The 23,749-nt window shown below is 44.9% G+C and overlaps 1 protein-coding gene across 2 annotated transcripts in view; it reads right to left on the minus strand.

The window, feature by feature from the left end:
* The window catches only part of FAM81B (family with sequence similarity 81 member B), a 62,117-nt gene that overhangs the window by 1,998 nt on the left and 36,370 nt on the right, over positions 1-23,749 (minus strand). For both annotated transcript variants that reach the window (XM_075932121.2, XM_075932120.2), the window contains exons 5-8: positions 12,480-12,609; positions 7,056-7,162; positions 5,107-5,242; positions 1,118-1,310 (exon numbers count right to left, since the gene is read on the minus strand). In XM_075932121.2, the coding sequence (XP_075788236.1) occupies positions 1,118-1,310; positions 5,107-5,242; positions 7,056-7,162; positions 12,480-12,609 (566 nt within the window). The remainder of the gene's footprint in view (positions 1-1,117; positions 1,311-5,106; positions 5,243-7,055; positions 7,163-12,479; positions 12,610-23,749) is intronic.

Consider the following 23,749-nt stretch of genomic DNA (forward strand, 5'->3'; position numbering starts at 1 on the left):
AAAAGGTGGGTTTTGCATTTTGATTTGAATGTGTCTGGGTTTGGGCTTAGCAAGGTGATCTCTGACACAAAGTCCACAGCAACCAAGGACTTTTTGCTGAGGAGCTTGTTCTCTAGCACCTGCATTTTTTTTAATTCAAGGCTTTTCTAATTGCATCATCCTTCTAGATCCTGCCTTGCTAGGTTGTGGACTACAAGATGGTCTCTGAGGCAGCCACATGCAAATCCGTGAAGGGTTTTCTAGGTTAGAATTTGGTCTGCCAATGAACTGGCAGATGTCACTAGCATTCATCATAGAATACTGAACAGGTATCTGTGTGTTGGCCTGCTTAATTATCTGTGCACAGATTTGTGTTGTGCCATTCATTGTTGCAAGCTAAAACTACAAAAGGCCTTTGGTCTCAGTTACTTTACGTGGAAATACTCACAGCCACACAGCACCAAGCTAAGATCTCAATAGCAAGGGCTCCTGTCCAAATGGAAGGGCTGCAGCCTCCTGATGATGGCACAAAGGGTTCTCACCATTGGATGCAGACCCAAATGCTACATTTTGAAAGCAGGTTTAGGTCTCATGCAATAAGCCACAGGTTAACTCTCTCTAGTCTGGCATCCTTGGAACCCGACCTGTGCCGAACCAGAGAATTTGCAGAACCACAGGAAGTCAATATTGTATAGCAGCATTATCAATACTTCCACTACTTGCTGTGCTCTTAGAAGACATTTAGGGGTAAATTAGGGCTAACTAACAGCACAGAAGACTGAGAGCTAGGACTGGAAGTGCTAAACAAACTTTATGGGACTACAGGAAACTTGGCCACACCCATGGTGCACATTTGACTAATGAAAATCATGCCGGATCACAGATACTGATGTACCAGAGAGTGCTGGACTAGAGAGGTTTGACCTGTACTAAAAGACCATGGAAAAAGGAAACTGGAGTAATGGGTTCTGGTGGCCTATTGTAATGTCTGTTTGAAGCGAGGTAGGGGAAAACCTATTTGGGAAAAAAAGCAACTATATGGGACTGAGAAAGAAGTATGTTCCCATTTGATTAGGAAGCACTTTCTAAGGGACCAAGATAAAGTCCTGTACAGATATAACAAATAAACCCTTCTTACCAGATCTATATTCATTCTGGATTTCCTCCAGCTCGCTCCAGATCTGTCTTTCAAATCTAGTAATTCTTGCATGCAGTTTATTTTCATCATTTTTTGCCTGATTCGGCACCATTTCATTTTGCTGTGATTTATTGGTGCTCTCTAGCTTTAGTGAGAGTTGCATGTTTTCTTCCAGTTTCTTTTCTGCTGTTTCCTTTTAAATAGATAGCATGTGAACGTCATATAAATTCCATCGTAAATAAGGCTATATCTACACTTATGGCAGTCTATAAAGTGCACACACTGGTGTACACGGTGAGGCATTGTTTAGGTGAGTAAAGACTCACTAGAACCTTATGGTAAATACCCTACATAGCTAAATCCCCAAGCAATGCCTCCCATGCCATGTACTCTTGTTGGGTTTTGCAGAGCAGCATCTCCCGTCTTCTGGAGCCTTTTCCCACTGCAAGGAAAGGCTTTGGGAATGGGGAAAGACTCTAGCAGCTTCCCACTGTTGGAGCTTTTGCCTGCCATTGAGATCTGCAGGAGCCTTTCCCCCTATCAGAGCCTTACTCGTCCTTACCTACCCTGCATCCTGCCATCAGTGTAGAGAAGGCCTCAGAGGATTACACTGCTCACCACAAAGTTGTCTCTTGACTGGAAAGAGTGAAACTAGGCTTCTTGACCTTACACTATTAACTATATAAATGTGTCTTTACAAGATATCCTCCAATTCCCCACCACCACCCACATACACCAGAGGGTTAAGACAAGGTGGAATGGATGCTGGTGTAGGGCATTTTTTAAGAACCAGTATTTTAGTCTGTTTCACCTTAGAATAATTGATTGGAAACTCCAGTGCAGTTCTCTATTAATGTGTTTATCTCACACAAAGCTTCCTAACCAAACTGCTAAATGTTAAGGAGCAAATCCGGAGACCAGGACCTAGCCTGAATAGCAAAAGTAGATTTGCCATCAGGGCATGGAGAGAAATTCTTCCCCACATATGAGCCTAATGGGTGCAATAGCTTCTGAAGGCTATTATACAGCTAGCCACTGTGGGACATGAAGGGAGGGAGTTGTGGCTGCTGCCTTCTTCCACCCCTACCTTGCTCTGCCCCACGGCAGCACAGAAAATCCTTGTGAATCACAGCAGAGTCACACTATGGTCTGCATCCCCAGGCCTTACACAGAACTGCACATTTTCACTGCCAGGGGGCCCTGTACGGTAGCAGGAACAGTGGCAGAATTTGCTTCTTAATTAAAATGTTTAAAAACCGTGCAGTGTTGATGAAACCTAACCAGAGTGTAGTGTGTTGGTTTAAACAATCTCTTTGCATGTACAAATATTGAAATTGTATACAGGTGGCTGATGAAGTGAGTCATTTCCCAGAATAACCTACTGCTGTTCTGAACGTGTTAAATAACTCCAACCTATAACATGTATTCTGTGTTCAAGTTCATACAGCTTCGGAGTGAAGAATAAGCGATAGTATCCTATGTTTAAAATTTGCTGAGTCTAGACAGTAGGATGGAATGGTTGGCTACATATTTATAGCCTGATTATTAGTGGTGCCACACAGTGTTCCCTCAATTTTTTTCCAGAATACATTTTGGCTGTGTCTAGACTGGCCAGTTTTTCTGGAAAATCAGCCGCTTTTCCGGAAAAACTTGCCAGCTGTCTACACTGGCCACTTGAATTTCCGCAAAAGCACTGATTTCCTACTGTAAGAAATCAGTGCTTTTTGCGGAAATACTATGCTGCTCCCGTTTGGGCAAAAGTCCCTTTTGCGCAAAACTTTTGCGCAAAAGGGCCAGTGTAGACAGCTCAGATTTGTTTTCTGCAAAAAAGCCCCTATCGCAAAAATGGCTATTGGGGCTTTTTTGTGGAAAAGCGTCCATGGCCAATCTAGACGCGCTTTTCCAAAAATGCTTTTAACGGAAAACTTTTTATGTGCACTGAGGAATATGCAGATGTGCACCACCAGTAGAAAGCCACTGAAAGCTATTATACAGCTAGCCCTGTGGTTCATGAAGGGAGGGGAACTCTGCCAATCAGCTGGGTGGTATTTGAATCTTTCATGGTCACAGCTTACATAGCACACTGGTGCCAAGTACTCCCACAAAGATCGGAACTTTAGTGAATAGCATTGAACATCCCCCACATACACTGCTGTCACCTCTGAGGTTCTGCTTTGAAGATTCCTCTAAGTCTCACCTAGTCCCACCACAGCATTTCCAGCTGTGTTTTGTGTTCAGTTTGGCTGCTTCAAGAGGGAGTGGGTGTGTAAAAATATGCTCTGCTCTATTTCTTTCACTTAAAAGTAGTGTTGTGAGCTCAGGCTAATGTCAACTCTGTATGTTTTGGCAAAACTTTTGTACAAGACCTCTGTACAGAGATAATAGCACTGCACATAGGTGTGCTGTCTAAAAAACACTCACAAAAATGCTGGTATCAGAGGCAGCAAATTCTACAGCAACAAAGATGCTGTGTTTTATAGGGCTGGAAATGTTTTCAGTGTTTTCTCTATTGCACTGTATCATCGAATGTAAATACATTTGATTTAGTTAGTACAGAAGATGACTGGATGGAATAAATTATAGAAGCACTAGAACACTTATCTGGCTTTGCCCAAGTCCAGCCTGAGGATAGGGGAGGAGGGCCTCACAAGTATCCCACAAGCAGTCCCCTCAGGGACACGCAGGTCTCCCACCAGTCCTCCCTGGGTCTGGGACAGCAGTGAGGAGGGAAGAGTCAAACTGTGATTCCTGTGTTGCCTGGGCCCCGGTGGTGCTCCAGGGAGGATCCACAATGGTGGGGCGGGCAACGCTTTATTCCTCCTCACCCCCGCCGGGTTCAGCATTGGGACAGGGGAGCCACTTACTTGGGCTGGTGGCAGGCAAGATGATAAGTCCTGTCCCCAGCTGGCTACTCCCTTGGGCTACATCTACATTGCATCTCTCTTGTGCAAAAGCCTATGCAAATGAAGTGCAGATTAGCATATTGCTGCACTTCATTTGCATAATTAATTAGAGTCTGTTTTTGTGCAAGAGGCTTTTGTGCAAAAAGGAGCCGTCTACATGCTCCTTTTTGCACAAACCCCCTCCCCCCCTTGCGCAAGAGCCGTTCTTCCTCATTTTTTCTTAAACCCTGATGACCTTGGTTTAAGTTAGGATAAGAGGAAGCTGCATACCAAATTTGGTGGTCCTAGCTCTTACCATTTCAGAGGAGTTCTTGAACAAACGGATTTGCAGACAGACAGACACACACAAATCTCTAAAATATGTATATAGATTTTGTTCAAGATTCAAATTCAAAGACATTTTCATATGATTTTTGTTTTGAAGGACATTGTCCTGTGGTCCACACACCCAAAATCATAGCTGCTTTTGAGAATCATAATAATGTATTTGATGATGAAACCTGAAGTAGAATGTAGTTATCAAAAGGCTCAAAAACTTTTTATGCTTTATACTATACTTAAAATGAATTACTTAAATATCAATTTCTATTATTCCTATGAAATTTAACATTTGGAAAACTGTGAGGTTCTGAACTGAAATACATTTATGAAATTATGACTAGACAAATGTTATACATCCTACAGCTCTCACATGTGCTCTAGAGACCTCTGAGTCTTGTGTTTGTAAGAAACAAAGGAAGAAGTTAGATAAATATACCATATTCTCTCCAGAACTATTCTTGAGATGCAAAGAAAGAATCCCTAATGCAGCTGGAAGGATGTTATGCTGGAAGTTTGATTTAAGCAGTTTAATAAAATAAATCTTCATTTCCTGACCCTGAGAACATGCGGAATGTTTTAAAATTTTTCTTTTAATTTAAATGTCTGGAATTTTTTATGGAATATAAAAATCTTTGTAATATTTTGTACATAATCTGTACACAATCTTTGTAATCTTTTGTACAGATTACAAAAATCTTTTGTAATCAGTCTTGGGAGATCTATTAATTGATACTGATTTTATCAGTCCAGGATAAAACATCTTACCAGTCTCTCCTTCATTGCATTAAGAAACTGATTTATATGGTAGGCTTGCTCTTGCTCAGATCGCCTCAGCTGGGTTTCTGTCCACTTTCGTTGGTCCTGAATTTGATCCCGGAGGTCATTTAGAAGACCATTCACTCTAATATTAAGAAAAATTAATCTTTTATCAATAAAACTGAGCTTTAGTTAATGTTGTGTGAAAGTCTTAGTCACTTGAGTAAATTGTTAAAATGATTCCAGATCTCCATAATGGTTTCCCAACCCTGAAATTCAGTATAAGTCAAGACTGAGCTAGAAAGGGAAATATGGAAAGACAAAAAAGAACTTGATAGAAATGTAGCCGTGTTAGTCTGGGGTAGCTGAAGCAAAATGCAGGACAATGTAGCACTTTAAAGACTAACAAGATGGTTTATCACATTGCAGCATAAAAAGACAAACATCTAAAGCATACAGCCTCTCTAAATAGACACAATTCCCAGCTATGATTTCTTAGTTCTTGTTAGCCTAAATCTCACCTCTGAGACTGCTCTCTTCTCCCAGAATCCTATATTTTGGTCACTCTGCATGTAAGATCCCTCTCTATGCATGTAAGACTTCTCTCTCTACTATCTCTGCTTTTTGGCCTTCATCCTCTATCAGCTTCTGGGAATCCTCCAGATTCCCATCTGCCCCCAAAACACAGAGAGTCTTGAACTCTCACAAGTTCTTTTTTAGCAAAATGCAGGACAATGTAGCACTTTAAAGACTAACAAGATGGTTTATTAGATGATGAGCTTTCGTGGGCCAGACCCACTTCCTCAGATCAAATAGTGGAAGAAAATAGTCACAACCATATATACCAAAGGATACAATTTAAAAAATGAACACATATGAAAAGGACAAATCACATTTCAGAACAGGAGGGGGATGCAGAGGAGGGGGGAAAGGAAGGAAGGTAAGTGTCTGTGAATTGATGATATTAGAGGTGGGGAGAGTGGGATGTTTTTGAGTTAATGGTATTAGAGGTGATAATTGGGGAAGCTATCTTGATAATGGGTAAGATAGTTCAAGTGTTTGTTCAGTCCTCTTTGGAGAGTGTCGAATTTTAACATGAATGACAGTTCAGAGGATTCCCTTTCAAGTGCAGATGTAAAAGGTCTTTGTAGCAGAATGCAGGTGGTTAAGTCATTGAGAGAGTGTCCTTTCTGGTTAAAATGGCAAGAAACTGTTTTTTCTTTGTGATCTTGTCTGATATCTGTTTTGTGGGCATTGATCCTTTGGCGAAGTGTCTGAGATGTTTGTCCAATGTACATAGCAGACGGACACTTTCGGCACATGATAGCATAGATTATATTTCTGGATGTGCAGGAATATGTGTTCTTGATCTTATAACTCACTTGGTTAGGTCCAATAATGGTATCAACAGAATGAATATGTGGACAAAGCTGACAACGGGGTTTGTTGCAAGGAAAGGTCCCAGTGTTGGTATTAGTGTGGTATTTCCTGTGGTTGTTGGCAAGAATCATCTTGAGGTTAGGTGGCTGTCTATAGGAGACTATGGGTCTGTCTCCCAGAGCCTCTTGGAGTATGGTATCCTGTTCCAGTATAGGCTGTAGTTTATTGATAATGTGTTGGACAGGTTTAAGATGGGGGTTGTAGGCCGACTATAACCAGGAGGCAACCAGACAACTCTCGAATACCACATTTTACAAACCTTTCCCCTCCCCTCTCCCCTGTATACAGTGCCTTTTGTATTGATTATTTCATCTGGGGTGGCATTTAGTGTTGCTTCATTTTGAAAACAATCGTCTTCCATTCTATATTTTTAAAGTATGATTGTATTGTATATGTCTTCCCTCAGCATTGTTGAATGCATATATATTGATGGATCTGTTTTGTTGTTTCATGCCAACACCATTCAGACTACAGCATTCAGAGTGCATTAATACAGTTAAAAACTTTCCAGCACCTACTTGAAATCCAGAAGTTGCAATTCATGGTGTTGATCGCCCTGGACTGTCTTTAAATGAGAGTTTTGTTCCGAGTTGGAAATTTCAATCTTGTCTAATAGCCGCATTACCTAATGAGAATTCAAGGGGGAACATTTTCATGAGCCAAAGTACCAGCACTTACATTAACAGTACATTATGACTACAATAGCTAGGAAACCAGCCTGAATTTAAGGTGGGTGTGTAATTGAAAGTGCTTTTTCCAGAATTAATTTCATTGAAAGCTAAAGTTGAACTTCTTCGACTGTATACTCTGTTCTCTTTGGACCTTATTGTACAAAATGTTTGTTGATATTTAACTCCCATTGATGTCAGTCTTCCTGCCATCCTCTCTCTATATATATATTCGAGTTGTGTGCATCTGTCTGTTTGCACATCTGTTGGTGAGTCTATTTGTTCAAGAACTCCTCCTAAATGGTAAGACCTATGTTCACCAAATTTGGTATGCAGCTTCCTCTTATCCTAAATAAAGCAAAGTCAGGGTTTGGTTGTGCCAGGACAACCAGAAGCCCCAGGAAAGGGACAGTTTTTCATAACATGCAAAGAGAGGGGCTGTTCAGAGGGATGTGATGCTGAGAGTGGTCACTGGGGGCAGACGTACCATCAAGGGAATGGCCAGCAGTGCTGGGGCTCTGCCATCTTGCCTGCCAGCACACTGGGTAAGTAGTCCCCTCTCCCCAAGGCCTTTCCATCCCTCCAGACCCTTGGCTGCAGCACTGGAGGGGAGGAGAAAAGGCCTCAGGTGGCAAGAGGAGCGATTGGGGGAGAAAAAAGGCCCAGCAGGATGGGACCTCCCAATCGTCACTCTTGCACACAACTCACTGCTGCTGTCCCCAGCCTCCTGCACTGTCCCCACATCCCCAAGGCCCTACCCTGACTCCTGCACCCCGCCCAGATTCCTGCCCAGAAGGACCTAGGAACACTGAGTTAGTGTTCTAGAAAGGTCTTCCATAAGGCTTCCATAAGGCTTGCTATCATGGCTCCCAACTCTTACTGAAACCCATGATGATATACTGGCAGTATTTTTTATAGTATTGCAAATATTTCGTGCTAAATAAAGGTGTGGTGTGGAGAATTTGGGATGCAGTCTACCGAAACTGGGAGGCCAAATCTGAGAATATTTGGAATACCAAGAGTTTAGTTATGTTCAGTACATTTGGCAGATGAACTTCATTAGGGCTTAATGTAAAGGCAATATGATTCTTTGTCATATTATTTATGCCTCCTTAAAGATTCCCTACATTCTGTTTGTTTTTTTTCTCTTCTGCTGCACATTGAGATGATGTTTTCAGAGATCCATGATCAATTTACTTGAGTGGTAGCAACTAATTAAAGCACCATCATTTTATATGTATAGTTGGGCTTATGTTTTCCAATGTGCATTACTTTGCACTTGTCAAGACCGAATTTCATCAGCCATTTTGTTGCTCAGTCACCAGTTTTGTGAGATCTTTTTACAGCTCTTTGCAGTCTGCTTGGGACTTAACTATCATAAATAGCCGTGTATCATCTTCATATTTCCCCCCTTACTGTTTATACTTTTTCCAGAAAATGCATGAATATGTAGAATAGGACTTTTTCCAGAAAATGTATGAATATGGTCCAGTACAGATCCTTGGGAGACACAGCTATTGACCTCTACCCATTTTGAAAACTGACCCTTTGTTTTCTGTCTTTGAAGTACTGGTCTAAGATGGGACCTTCCTGCTTATCCCATGACAGCTTACTTTACTTGAGAGTTTTTTGTGAGGGACCTTGTCAAAGGCATTCTGGAAATCTAGGTACACTACATCCACTAGCTCACCCTGTCCACATGTTGTTTGACTCCTCTCTTCAATAGATTTCTCTTTACAAAATCCATGTTGACTCTTCCCCAACAAATTGCGTTCATCTATGTCTGATAATTCAGTTCTTTACTATAGTTTTCTGATCAACAGATTAGTTTGCATTTAGACTCTGCTCTTTTGCATTCTGTTCAAGGTCATTCTGTGAGAAGAAATGTTTTCTCTTTGATGGACACTGTTTAATGTTCTGCTTAATAGTTTTCACATGAAGTGTCTGACTTGGTTTTTACATACATTTGAATACTGCTTTTTGTGATTTTAGCACACACCTGTTCTGCATTCCATTTAGTTGGGAGGCAGGATGTTTTTATATCTATTCAATAGGACAGATGTCCAAACAGTGTCTTATACAATTTCCAGGTAAAATAGCTTCCTCTAAACTGCCATGAGTCATTCAATCTTGGAGCAGGTGAAGTTGATGTTTGCACTATATGAAATGACTGGAAGCTTGTCTTATACAGAAACATACAGTGAAACCTTTGTTATCCAGCACTCTGTTAACCAGAAAACTTTAACTGGCATTTCCCCCAGCCACAATACTGTCACATCTTCAGGTGCACAGGCCTGGCTTGGTTTACCAGATTGGCTTACAATTTTTTTATTTAAGAAGTACTAATCATCTTTAACTCAGAATAAAAATGTGAGACCAACTGCCTCACACACACAAAACTACCAATATTAAAAACTTGAGTTTTACTATTATTGTCCATTGGTTTTTCTTAGGTTGATGAGACCCTCAGATAACCGGAATTTTTAGATAACTGGAACGCCCTAATCCCCAAGCATGCCAGATAACACAGGTTTTACTCTATATACTCAGAAGCCAGTGAAGTGACTATTTAAAAGAAGGAAATTTAAGACTAATCTGAATAACAACCTCTAATGAATATGGCGGGATACTCTCTGGGTATGTCTACACTACCACCCTAGTTCGAACTAGGGTGATTAATGTAGTCATACGAACTTTCAAATGAAGCCCGGGATTTGAATTTCCCAGGCTTCATTTGCATGTTGCCGGACGCCGCCATTTTAAAATGTCCACTAGTGCGGACTCCGTGCCCGCGGCTACACGCGGCACGAACTAGATAGTTTGGACTAGGCTTCCTAATCCGAACTATCTAGTTCGTGCCGCGTGTAGCCACGGGCACGGAGTCCGCACTAGCAGACATTTAAAAATGGCGGCGCCCGGCAACATGCAAATGAAGCCCGGGAAATTCAAATCCTGGGCTTCATTTGCAAGTTCGTATGACTACATTAACCACCCTAGTTCGAACTAGGGTGGTAGTGTAGACCAGTGGTCCCCAACACGGTGCCCGCGGGCACCATGGCGCCCGCCGGGGCATTTATGTGCGCCCGCCTAGCGCTTCCCCACTCGCACTGCTGCCACGCCGCGCCGCTTGTTGTTGATTTCAGCCCCTCCCCCCATCTATCCCCTTCCCTCCGGCCTCTTGTCTAATCAGCTCCGGGAGAGCTCGGGAGACCCTCTGCCTGCTCCACGAGGAGCTTGGACCCTGGCACAGGCAGCGCCCCACCCAGTGCTCTGCCTCGCTCCTGCTCCCAGGTGTTTGTACAGGGCTGCCAGCCAGCTGCACTACCACGCCGGCCCCTCCGCACTTCCGCAGCACCCCCGGGAGCTGCTGGCCCCAGAATCCCTTGCAGCGGCTGCAGGCGAGCCCTGGCCTGGTGGCTCCTCTCTCTCCTCTTGCAGGGGAGGGGCCCCCACTTCACATCGGGGAAAGGTGTGTACAGCTGCAGAGAAAGGGAAGTAGGGGGACCCGTGACACTTTTCACCTCTCCCCCAGAGTGCTCCGACATTTCTGCACGTGCTGTGGGGAGGGGACACAAGGATTTGGTGGGGAGAGGGAAAGGAGACGGAATTCGGTCATTGGGGGGAGGTGGGAGAGGGGAGCAAACTGGGTCTGGTCGGGATCTGGTTTGGCTGGGAGGGAAGAGGGTACAGGGTGGATCAGGTGGGGGGGAGAAGAGGGGTGGACTGGGTCCAGTCACTGAGAGGTTGGGTTTGCCTGGGAGGGGAGAGAAGGTGGAAATTGGGTTCTGTGTGTGCATGGGGGGGGGGGAGAGTCGGGATGTGTGTGGACAGGGATGTGTATGGAGGGGAGACAGGACGTAGGCTGGGTTTGGCCAGAGAGTGTGGTGGGAGTCAAAGAGAAAGGGGCGCTTTCCTCCTCAGTGCCTGTCCTGGGGGGGGCGGCCAAAAAAATATTTTGCTTGGGGCAGCAAAACACCTAGAGCCAGCCCTAGCCCCACCCTCGGGTGCGCGGCCTATGCACAGCCCCTCCCCCGGGTGGCCCTGCCCCCAGGTGGCCCAGACCCCGCCCCTGGGTGGCCCAGCAGCCCCGCGCGGCGCCCACCACCCAAAAAGGTTGGGGACCACTGGTGTAGACATACCCTCTGAGATGGAGGGACCAACAATTATTTCTTAGTATGAGCCAAATTACTCTTGTGCAATGGCACTCTTTATGTTATCAGTCCTGTATGATGCTGAGCAGCCTGTATTTGTATTGAAGGCAGAGGGAACTAAAGGTGCCTGTCTCTCACAGAAGAGATTGAATGCTAGGAATATGATACTGCACAATTTTCCTGGTGGCTATAAAAATATCAGTACACCTATAATATGTGTATATATACTGCAGAAACATACTTAAGCATAAAATGTGACTGAGAGAAGTTTTACCCAAAGAATGACAATTTCAGGAACATCTTGGAATGGTTCCAAAATTTGCATGACTGATTAGTAATGCATTCAAGCAACTAGATTTGTCTCATCTACTTTCTGAAGCTGAAACTAAAGAACAAAATCATGATTTTCTGTGGTGTTTTCCAGCCTCAGAGTCCTTGGCTACGTCTACACTGGCAAATCAGGTAAGTCAGGATAATGAAATCCGCGGGGGATTTAAATATCCCCCGCGGATTTAAATAAACATGTCCGCCACTTTTTTTCCGGCTACTTTTTTTCAAAGTAGGAATAAGAGATCCTCCGGAAAAGGGCTTTATTCCAGTGGAGCGCGCCAGTCTAGACGCTTTTTTTCCGGCTTTTCCCGAAGCCGGAAAAAAAGCGGTGGACATGTTTATTTAAATCCGCGGGGGATATTTAAATACCCTGCGGATTTCCCTATGCTGACTTACCTGATTTGCATGGCTTTTCCGGAAATTGTGGCCAGTATAGACGTAGCCCTTGTATCTGGAATTTCGAGATCCATTTTAAAACAAGGATCTCGGATTTGTGTGTAATGAAACATGATTAGCAAATTGTAATGGGAGTTTTCTTAGCATTTCATGAGCCCTACATTCCAGGATTGCATTGCTTAGTTTGCATTACTACTTAATGTGTGTATAACCCCATCAGTGCTATTGAAAGTTATTGGAATGGAAAGGGGTTAGTTTAAACAAATAAATAAACTGGTGTCAATATCACATCTTTCATTATCATTGGTCAGTAGTTGTGAAGAGAAAAAAAAAGAAAATTTAAATATGGATCTTACAGCCAAAAGATCTTTTTTTCATTTTACGATCATCTGCTCACCTTCATCTCTAAATTATTAGCATAACTTTCTGAGATAGAGCGGACTCCACCAATCTCTTTCTCTAGCTTCTGGATCTCATGCCTGATTATATTTATGTCTCCAGATAGCTTTGCAATACTTGCATCGCATCTAGAATAAAAAAGAGGTTAACTGCAAAACATGAAGTGTAGCAGCAGTAGAATAGCCATATTATTTTTTCACTTTGTGACAATTGTTAGTCTGAACATGTCCTGTTCAATTGTCCTTCATCCCCTGACAGCATCCTGACAGGTGGCAAGATGGGCTGGGCTAGATACCAACCCTGATTCCAATGCTGGTTGCCTCAGGAAATCATTCCTTTTTTTTTTGCAATAACCAAAGTCAATGGTATTGAAGGCAGTCAGCAGTCGGCTCTAAATTTGCAACTGTTAAGTGTAGGACTGATATGTTGAACACCCCTGATAAACCGCAGAGCTCCCATTGACCCAATGGAAATGGAGGGAGTGCTGCAACATGTGGAACAGTTCCTCCATGTTTTTTTAAAATGAGACAATCCAACAATTAAGACGTTAAATGAATTAAAAAATATATGCATATGGGCTAATTTAGCCTGCCAGTGTTACTGTGTTTCCGGTAGAAACAGTTGCCAGGGAGCAGAGATGATACATTACTGCAACTGATGTTCTAACTTGTCACTCTACTGTACCTAGTTTGGAGGCAGATACTAATGTACAGTGGTTTTAGGGCTGTTACTAATAGAAGCATATTGATATTGAAGCAGTTTGTCACCATCTATTTTAACTCTCTCAACTTCCCACACAAAAATCTTTGCTGACTCAAAATGGCCAAATTATTTGACAATGACAACATTTGTTGGATAAGGGAATGACAATACTATTTAACCAACATTCTTTCTAAGGCAGTTTAAACTGGTGTTTGGCTCTCTCTTTAGAATCTATTATTTAATACCAGTTAGGCATGTTGTTAAGATGGAGTTACATCTATCATTTCATAGAATCATAGAGCTGGAAGAGACCTCAGAAGGTCAAGTCCAGCCCCCTGCCCAAGGCAGGACCAAACCCAACTAAATCATCCCAGCCAGGGCTTTGTCAAGCTGAGACTTAAAAACCTCTAGGGATGGAGATTCTACCACCTCCATAGGTAACACATTCCAGTGCTTCACCACTCTCCTAGTGAAATAGTTTTCCTAATATCCAGCCTAGACCTTCCCTACTGCAGTTTGAGACCTCTGTTCCTTGTTCTGCCATCTGTCACTACTGTGAACAGCCTTTCTCCATCCTCTTTGGAACCTCCCTTCAGGAAGTTGAAGGCTGCTATCAAATCCCCCCTCACTCTTCGCTTCTGCAGACTAAACAAACCCAAATCCCTCAGTCTCTCTTCATAGGTCATGCACTCCAGCCCCCTAATCATTTTGGTCACCCTCCGCTGGACCCTCTCCAATGAGTCCACATCCTTTCTATAGTGGGGCGCCCAGAACTGGACACGATATGTGGCCTCACCAGATGTGGCCTCACCAGTGCTGAATAAAGGGGAATAATCACTTCTTTGGATCTGCTGGCAATGCTCCTCCTAATGCACCCTAATATGCCATTAGCCTTCTTGGCTACAAGGGCACACTGTTGACTCATATCCAGCTTCTCATCCACTGGAATCCCCAGGTCCTTTTCTGCAGAACTGCTACTTAGCCATTTGGTCCCCAGCCTGTAACAATGCTTGAGATTCTTCTGTCCCAAGTGCCTGCACTCTACACTTGTCCTTGTTTAATCTCATCAGATTTCTTTTGGCCCAATCCTCTAATCTGTCCAGGTCACTCTGGACCCTATCCCAGCCCTCCAGTGTATCTACCTTTCCCCCCTAGCTTAGTGTCATCTGCGAACTTGCTGAGGGTGTAATCCATCCCCTCATCCAGGTCAATAATAAAGATGTTGAACAAAACCGGTCCAAGAACAGATCTTTGGGGCACTCCGCTAGAAACTGGCCTCCAACCTGACATCGAGCCATTGACCACTACTCTTTGGGCCCGACAGTCTAGCCAGCTTTCTATCCATCTTATAGTCCATGTATCCAATCCATGTTCCCTTAACTTCGTGGCAAGAATATTGTGGGAGACAATATCAAAAGCTTTGCTAAAGTCAAGGTATATCACATCCACTGACTTTCTCATATCCACACAGCCCGTTATCTCATCCTAGAAGCTAATCAGATTGGTCAGGCATGACTTGTCCTTCGTGAATCTATGTTGACTATTCCTGATCACTTTCCCCTCTTCCAAGTGCTGCAAAATGGATTCCTTGAGAATCCCCTCCATGATTTTTCCAGGGACTGAGATAAGTTTGATTGTCACTGGTCTATAGTTCCCTGGATTGTCCTTCTTCCCCTTTTTTAAAGATGGGCACTACATTTGCCTTTTTCTGATCATCTGGGATCTTTCCTGATCTCCACGAATTTTCAAAGATAATGGTCAAAGATTTGGCAATTACATTTGCCAACTCCCTCAGTACCCTCAGATGCATTAAATCTGGGCACCTCTTTCAATATGTGAGAGAATTGGCCAATGGACTCGCACAGTGGCCTGGAGAGAGCTATACCAGGTACTGCTCCACAGCATGGAAGGGAAGCAGAAAGTACCAGCACCATCTCTTCACAGTTAGTGCCTTCCCCAGTGCAGCATATCCATGCTGGTATCACTGCAGTAGAGGACTCCTACTACCTCTCTGGAGACTGTAGTAGCTAGCCCTATAAGAGCATTTTTCAGTTCAAATGCTAAGAGTACAATGTAATAAGAAGGTTGAAATAGGACTTTTAAGGACACTGCATACCATGCAATGTAATATTAATAATGTAATAAAAGGTAGGAAAGGAAATGAACTAAATTTTAAATGTTTGAATAGAGTATTTTCCTATACGCTAGATAAAGCAGGAGAAGGAATGTCAACATGACTGCTAGGTAAAAGTCTGAAGAGAGATTTTGGTGGATGCGATTGACAGTGTTTAAAAGATGACAATAAAGCTCCTCTCATGATTCCTGAATATTGTGACAGACCTCCAGAGCATTTAGATAAAATGGAACAGGAAATGTCATTGTAGATTATAGAGACCTTGTAAGTAGGCCAGAACTTTGATCAAAAGGGATTACTGGTCTGGAGAGCAATTACATAATAGCCAAGAAGGTGAACATATGTCTAGAGACAGCATGATTGCCTTCTTACTCAGCTTGTTGGTCAGAAGCTTTTTTGGTCCCAAACCCTGGGAAACAAGCCACGAATAATATGAAGTAAAAAGCCTCTACAATCTAAAGATTATGGAATTATTTTCTGTAAATTGCTTGTGAGGGCAAGAATGAGTGGCAGAAATTCTCAGCTGGGTGAGTCAAATTTATTTTGGTGTAAGGAGGCACAACTTTGTGGAAGTTGAGAGAGTTGCTCCTGTTTCTATGTTGACCCTATAACTTAAAAAATGTTGATTTTGTTGGCATGCAGAAGGCGAAGTCACTTTTAATTCTGTTCTGTAATATGCAGGATAGTGTTCTAAAAGAGTCAGACCATCGGGGAGAGAGCATCTATATACAACTGAAATCAAACCTGGTGGAAGATAGAAGTTCACACAAATCTGAGCCTGCATAAATATTAATATTACACGAGAGCCTATAAAAGTTGGGCTCCCAGCTCCCATTTGCCTCTTAATTTCCTTAGGGTACGTCTACATTACAACGTTATTTCGAAATACCTTATTTCCAAATAGTTAATTCGAAATAAGATATTTCCAAATAACACGTCTACACACAAAATGCATTTCAAAATAGCATTTTTCTATTTCGAAATAGCGCGTCCACACTGATTGGATGCTGAATCACATTTAAGGCCAGCTGAAACCGGTTCCAGCAGGGCATCAAGTTAGTAGTTACTTTGTGTGGCTGCTGCCTGAGGCTATCTGAGGCTTGTGCTTAAAGGGACCCCTCCTGGACAGCCGGTTCTCAGCTTTCTCTGCTTGCTTGCCTACCTTGCTGAGGGACAGCAAAGCATTTTTTTCTCTGTCTGCTTTGGTTGCCCTGACTCAGGACACCACAGCACTTGGCATCATGGCACCAGAGCTGCCCCTGGGCACTCTGGTGCTCATTTTGGATGTCTTGCTGCAAGCCTGGCAGCAATTGCTGGAGTCTGCCTTGCAGCATGTGCTGCAGCCCAACCCCCAGGCCCTCTTCCAGACCCTCCTGGGGGTCGTGGAGGAGCAGCAGCAGCAGCGTCCGGACATCAGCGTGCCCTGCTGCATCTGGCGTCTGGACACCAGCAGCGACTGGTGGGACCACATCATCCTGGAGCACTGGGAGACCAACAATGTACCCAGAACTTCAGGATGAGGAAGGACATCTTCCTCGAGCTCTGTGAGCTGAAAACCGGCTGTCCAGGAGCGGTCCCTTTAAGCACAAGCCTCAGATGGCAGCAGCCCTGCTCTGCAGCGATGGGACATACACATGAGGCCTGCCATTCTCCTCCAGAAGCGTGTGGCCATCGCCCTCTGGAAGCTCTCCACATCGGATAGCTACCGGTCCATGGGGAACCAGTTCGGCGTGGGGAGATCTACCACTGGAGCAGTGCTCATGCAGGTATGGCAGTCTTCAGCCACTGTGCCTGCGGGGAGTGAGCAAGGAGGAGCTGGACTCTCCCAGGGAAAAGGGGGGGAGGTGGTACAAGTCCCCTCCCCGGGAGGGTTTGTTCTGTCCCAGTCATACTATGGACTGCCCGCGGTGGCCAGGATTTCAGGTGGGTTGCTCCTGGGGAGGGGGTGCGGGGCAGTAGTGGGGAAGGAGCACTCTAAGCCACCCTGGCACCCCATTGACTCTCAGTTTTGTGTGGCCATCTGCAGGTGGTCAAAGCCATCAATAGAATGCTGCTCCGCAGAGTCATCCACCTAACTGATGTGGACGCGGTCATCGAGGGCTTTGGCGCCCTGGGCTTCCCCAACTGTGGGTGGGGGGGCAATCGACAGGACCCACATCCCCATCTGTACTGAAGACTACCAGGCCTCCCTGTACATAAACCGGAAGGGATACTTCTCAGTCATCCTGCAGGCTGTGTCTGACCACTGGGGCCACTTCCTGGACATCAGCGTGGGCTGGTCCGGCAAAGCACAAAACGCACAGGTTTACTGCAACTCCTCTGTGTGCCAGAGGCTGCACGCCGGGATGTTCTTCCCCGACCACCACATCAGGGTCAGGGACGTGGACATGCCCGTCTGTCTGGTGAGGGATGCGACCTCCCCACTACAACCCTGGCTCATGAAGCCCTACGCGGGACACCTCAACCCCTCCCAGCAGGCCTTTAATGCCAGGCTCAGCAGCCCTGTATCGTTGTGGAGGATGCCTTCGGCCGGCTGAAGGCCTGATTTTGATGCCTCCTCACCCGCCTGGACCTCTCTGAGAGGAATATTCCGCATGTGGTGGCAGAGTGCTGTGTGCTGCACAATTTGTGCAAAAGGAAGGAGGCCCATCGGGGGGCTGTCAGTATCTGGGAGGCCCTGCGGGAGATCTTCCAGAGGGAGGAGGAGTGAAGTCTACCTGGCATGCCCAATGGGGCCTTGTGCCTTATTCCACACTCATGTCCTTCCACTTTCCCCTCCCTAACCCCCCTTCCTGATGTAAAATAAAAACACGTGTGGTGCCAAAAACAAACTCTCTTTATTGAACATAACTGGGGTGGTGGGGGTGGGGTGGGGAATGACGGCGGGAGAGGGGAGGTGAGAGGGGAGGGGTAAACCTGGGAGGAGGGAGCTGGAAGGGGGAGGAAGGGGGAGGAGAAGCTCAGGGTTGGGGGTTTTACTGGTCCACCTGTCTCCCAACACTGTGGGTGTGGGGGCCTTGGCGTCCCCAGGAGGAGTGGGTATGGAGGGTGGGGCATGTGGGAAGGGGAGGAGGAAGAGGCGGAGCAGGAGTGGGAGGAGGAACGATAGCTGGGGTGGCAGCAGGGGCTGGAGAGGTAGGAGGCACCAATCTCTGCACCAGGGTCTGCAGGTGGTCGCAGATGGCACAGCCCTGGGAAAGCAGCTCCCTCTCGCTCTCCCGCTGCAGATGCAAGTCTTTATGCACCCAGTGCTCCAGGATGCAGACCTGCCTTCACAGTATCCCCAGATGCTGCCGCTGGTGGTACTCCTGGTTCCGGGTCACCCTGCTGGCCCGGGTGTGGGAGGATGTCCTGGGCGGGGTGGTGCACCCTGCACTCACAGCTGCTGCGGCTGTGGAGAAACAAGAGAAGTGCTCAGTTCTCCCTGGGGACACAGTGGGTGAAGCCCAGCCCCCGTCTGCAAGGCGAGGACGGCAGGTCTCCGCACCATCAGAGCCGATGTGCTTGCACACAGGCCATGTTTGGCATGTCCTGCTATCCCTGGGAGTGTGAGCTGGCCTGAGACTGCACCCGTGCCCCTGTGCTGTATATAGTGTGGGGGTGGGAGGAGGGGAAGGGAGATGTGCCCTGCCTGTGTGTAGAGGGGGCTTGGGGAGGGAGGGCATCATGCAGTGGTCCCTCTCTAGGCTCAGGAGCATGTCACGTACCTTCATACATACACGCGTGTGGGTAACAGGCCAGGGCCCCTGTGTGACAGTCAGCCGGGGCCACATGGCCAGAGTGGCATGACACATGCACAGGTTGCTGCATGCTCCATGGTCAGCATGGCCCATGTGTGTGGTCCCTGGTCTCCCTTTTCCCCTTCCTTCCCCCCGCCCCGCATAAGGGGACAGTGATGGAACTCACATGTCGAGGCCTCCCCGGCTTTGGACGACACCGGTGACATGGCTGCTGTGACACCTCGGGGGTCCTGGGTGAGTGCCATGCTCCCTGCAGGCTCCTGCGACGCCTGGCCATCCTCCTCCTCCTCCTCCATGCCCTGCTCAGGGCCCTCTGCCCCAAGGTCCATGACCACTTGGGGGGCATGGACTGTCTGACCCCCCAGGATGCCGTCCAGGGCATCATAATAGGGGCAAGGGTCTGGGTCAGCCCCTGTTTGGGAGCTGCCCCCTGTGGCCCTGGAATAGGCCTGATACAGCTCCTTTATTTTCATGTGCACCTGCTCCTGGGTGCGCATGTGGCCTTTGGTGGCCAGGCTGTCAGCCATCTGTCCGTAGACAGCCACGTTCCTCCATCTAATGCGGAGATCATGGACATTGGAGGCCTCCCCCCAAACCTCAATGAGGTCTATGATTTCCGCACTGGATCAGGAAGGCGCCTGCCTTTTGTGGCCCCTGGCAGACTCCTGGGGAGCGGTGGAGGTCTAGGTGCCAGTGGGTTGCGTCTACACAGCACTTATTTCGAATTAGCTATTTCAAATTTGGTGTTATTCCTCATGGAGTGAGCTTTACCAAATTTGAAGTAAGTGCTCCTCTATTTCAAAATAATTTTGAAATAGTGGTTTGGCTGTGTAGATGCTAGTAAAGTTATTTTGAAATTACAGCTGTTATTTCGAAATAACTTTGCTGTGTTGACATACCCTGAGACTCCTTTTTAAAATCCCAACTCTAAGTAATATGGAGGAGGCTTTTCAAAAAGGAACTAATGTGAAACAGATGAGGATTAAGGGATCCTTAGCAATAGAAAGCAATAATTTAAATTATAGCAAACCAACAAATCACTCTGATCACATGCAGAAAATGCTTAATACAGTATGTAAAAGGTAGAGTCACAATGGACTAAGAGCCAGATTTTGATAAGTGGGTAAAGACAATTGTGTCTGTATAACTGGTGCTTAGAGCTTGGGACTGGGACCCACGAAACACGTTCTATTTCTGGCTCTGCCAGTGGGCCTCTGAGTGGCCTTGGGCAAGTCACTTTACCTCTCCATGCCTTAGTTTTTTCATCTCTAAAAAGAAGATAATGAGTCTTCCTTGCTGAAGCACTTTGAAATTGCCCAAGGAAAAATTCTCTATATGAGCTAGGTATTATTAGCAAGCTTGTATATGCACATGACCAAAGAAGAGTCTAGGGTATTGTTTATAGGAGGGGTAGGGAACTTCTGGCCTGTGGGCCACACACAGTTTGTCAGGGTTAACTGCTGATGGGCCATCAGATGATTTGTTTCCTTGAACTGCAGCCACTGGGAGCAGCAAGGCTCTGTGTATGCAGATGCTCATGAAAACAACAGTCCAGTGGTCCACCAGCAGCTAACCCTGACATGCGGGCCAGTAGCTCACATGCTACTGGACCAAAAGGATAATGAAACAGTAGACTGTTTAACACAAGTGAGAGGTGCAAAAAAACCCCCAACCCCTTTCACTGATATGGCCCCCAACTGAGGAGGAGAAAGACACTCTCCACATTCCCCTTCCACACCAGACCATAGGGGAACCCAGGTAGTAGATTTTGTGCACTCCAGCCCCATGCACAGGTGGCAGGGGAGGGAGAGTACCAGCTGGAGCACCAGCCGTGGTGAGCTAGATGTAGGCAATTGGGGGGCAGCATCTGGCCTCAGGGCCTTAGGTTCCCAATCCCTGGCTTAATGTATTTATCTAATTGTTTATAAAAGATGAAAACAAGAGCTGCCTAAGGTTAGGTTCCTGTTTCTTGTTCAGGCAGTGGAGGAGCTACACAGAGTGCAGCTTGCAATGAAAGAGATTAGGGAATGACTCAGACACTATAATTCCTTGAGATTTAAATACATTTGCATACAAATAAGTAAACCTCAAATGATATATTTAAGCATTTCAGTATTGACATGACTCTCACCTCAGAGTTTCCTTCTGCAACCTGAAGGACCTCAATTTTGCAAATATAAGGAGTACAATGAAAAGAACAGTTGCTTTTATTCCATTGTGTCATGGAATCAAACATTGTAAAGTGCCTAGTAACTGTTTCTCATTCTAAAAACTTCATGTGTGTCCTCTTGTAATAATCTGATGAAGTGCTTTACTTTTCTGATTTCCATTACCTTGCGATAAAGAGAATTGTGCAAGAAAAAAGAATAGGCTGAATGTAACCTCAGAACATCTCTTTGTTCAGTCTTTTGCTGGTGGGTGAAGAGAGTACTCATATGTCTATGGAGGTCTTTCTCTTTTTATCAGTTTTTTGTATCATGTTGACATTCATCCATATGCCCAAAGACAATTGTGCTTGGGCTCATTTTAAAAATAAGGCAATTAGTAAATATATTTTCTGAGAGCAAACACAGAATTGGAACACAATAGTTATGAGATGTTGTAAGTAGGTTTTCCTTGTTAGGCAGAAATGTCTTTAAAACTTTCAAGAATTATTTGATGACCCATTTTCTGGTAAAGGGGCTTCTACACCACGCCAAGGGAAAGAAATTCAAATCTTGAATTTGATCTCTCTCTCCTGAATAGACAAAAGGTATTATGGAAGTGATAATTTGGGAAAGAGGTAGAGTAAAGAGACAGGAGGACATAGTTGGAATGACAAGATCCAATGTACATTAGCATGCTCTATACAGTATGACAGACCATAGAAGCATGAATGGCTATAGATTGTAACAGAGGACCAGGGTTAATTAATGTTCATTTCAGCCCAAATAGTTTTGTGCTAAGGGAAACTTAAGCTACAAATTCAGTGGTAAACTATAATTATGGGTAGGCAAGTAAGGCCTCTGTTTAAAAAATACTAAATTAGTTATCTAACTATAATCAGTCTCCACACTCTTGTGTTACGGAATTTCCCGTCTGAACATTAACTTTTCTTCTTCCTATGGCTCATGTAAATGTAGAGTAGCAACTATAATTTTACCTTTTGATAGTTTAAACTAGATATTTTCTTCAGGAGTAGCAGAGTACATTGCCATGATGTCTCTTTTGTATATGTGTACATATGACCCTGAGTTATGTGTTCCAGGGCCTTTTCTTAGTGATCCACAGTCACGCACTGAACAGTCTTTAGTTTTCCATTTGCCATGCTTTGTGCAGATACAATTTAGTGTTGCTCATGAGCATTGTGGGAGACTGAAGCCAGGGATCTTTTAGGTCACGTCTTTCACAAAGTGTATGTGACTTTTTGAACTCTGACTAATATAAAAGAATTAAATTGCATTTTCTTGTTAGAGTGGAGAGCAAATAAAGTGACAAACCAAGGTATAGTTCATGACTTTAATGGTACTCATTTTTTTCAGGATTGGGTCATTTCCTTTTTTTCAGTGTTTCCCAATACTGGAAGTAAAGTTCCCAATTAAAGTTCAGCATTTCCAGAGGGAAACGCTAGTAGTAAGCAAACTGAAAGTGCTTACGATGTGGAAAACATATAACTGTACTACACCTTAACCTAACAACAATTATTCATACACAACTCCATTAAAAATTGACTGTTTAAGTGCAGATAGTAAAGCCACCATTGGTGTAACATCTGCAAATTTTGCTGAGGTTTGGAGATATGCCCTTGTCTCTCTTTAAAAATACATGAGATCCTTGGACTTAGTTTCTAGAACAGTACAGGTGGTGATTTAGACCCCATGCATATTCTGGCCATTGTATATGAGCAACAGTGTTTCATTCCTGTGCAGAGGGGGCATCCCATAGTGTCAGAATCTTTCTGTCGTGAAATCACAGAAATTGTCATGGACATCAACAGCTATTAGCCAGGATGGGAAGGGATGTTGTCCCTAGCCTAAAGACTAGATTATGATGATTAACAGATGGCTCAGTCAGGTTGTGTCTAGACTACATGACTCCATTGACGGAGCCATGTAAAGTAGTTTACCCAACATAGTCAATGAAGCGGGGATTTAAATAAACCCTGGATCATTAAAATAAAAATGGCCACCACGCTGTGCCGACCATCAGCTGATCCAACACAGCGTGGCAGTCTAGACGCAGATTAGTCGACAAGGGAAGCCTTTGTCAACTGCTCTGGTAAAACTTGTTTCACGAGGCATAAGGGAGCTGTCAACAAAGGCTTCCCTTGTCGACCGATCTGCATCTAGACTGCCGCTCTGTGCTAGCTCAGCTGATTGTCAGTACAGCGCGGTGGCCATTTTTATTTTAATGAAGCAAGGATTATTTAAATTCCCGCTTCATTGACTATTTTGGGTAAACTACTTTACATGGCTCCGTTGACGGAGCCATGTAGTCTAGACACACCTCAGTGGTGCTATGAGGAAGATTTAGGGATGTTTGCAAAAAGTTAGGAATGGGCAACAGTGGATTGATCACCTGGTGATTATATATTCTGTATATTCTCTCTGGGACTTTTGGCATCAGAAGACAGAATATTGGGCTAGATGGACCTGTGGTTTGACCCATTATGGCCATTCTTAAGTTCTTGTGTACCCACTTTAAGGCTCCTTG

This window comes from Pelodiscus sinensis, chromosome 6 (genome assembly GCF_052426305.1).
Source record: "Pelodiscus sinensis isolate ZL-2025 chromosome 6, ASM5242630v1, whole genome shotgun sequence".
Lineage (NCBI taxonomy): Eukaryota > Metazoa > Chordata > Testudines > Trionychidae > Pelodiscus > Pelodiscus sinensis.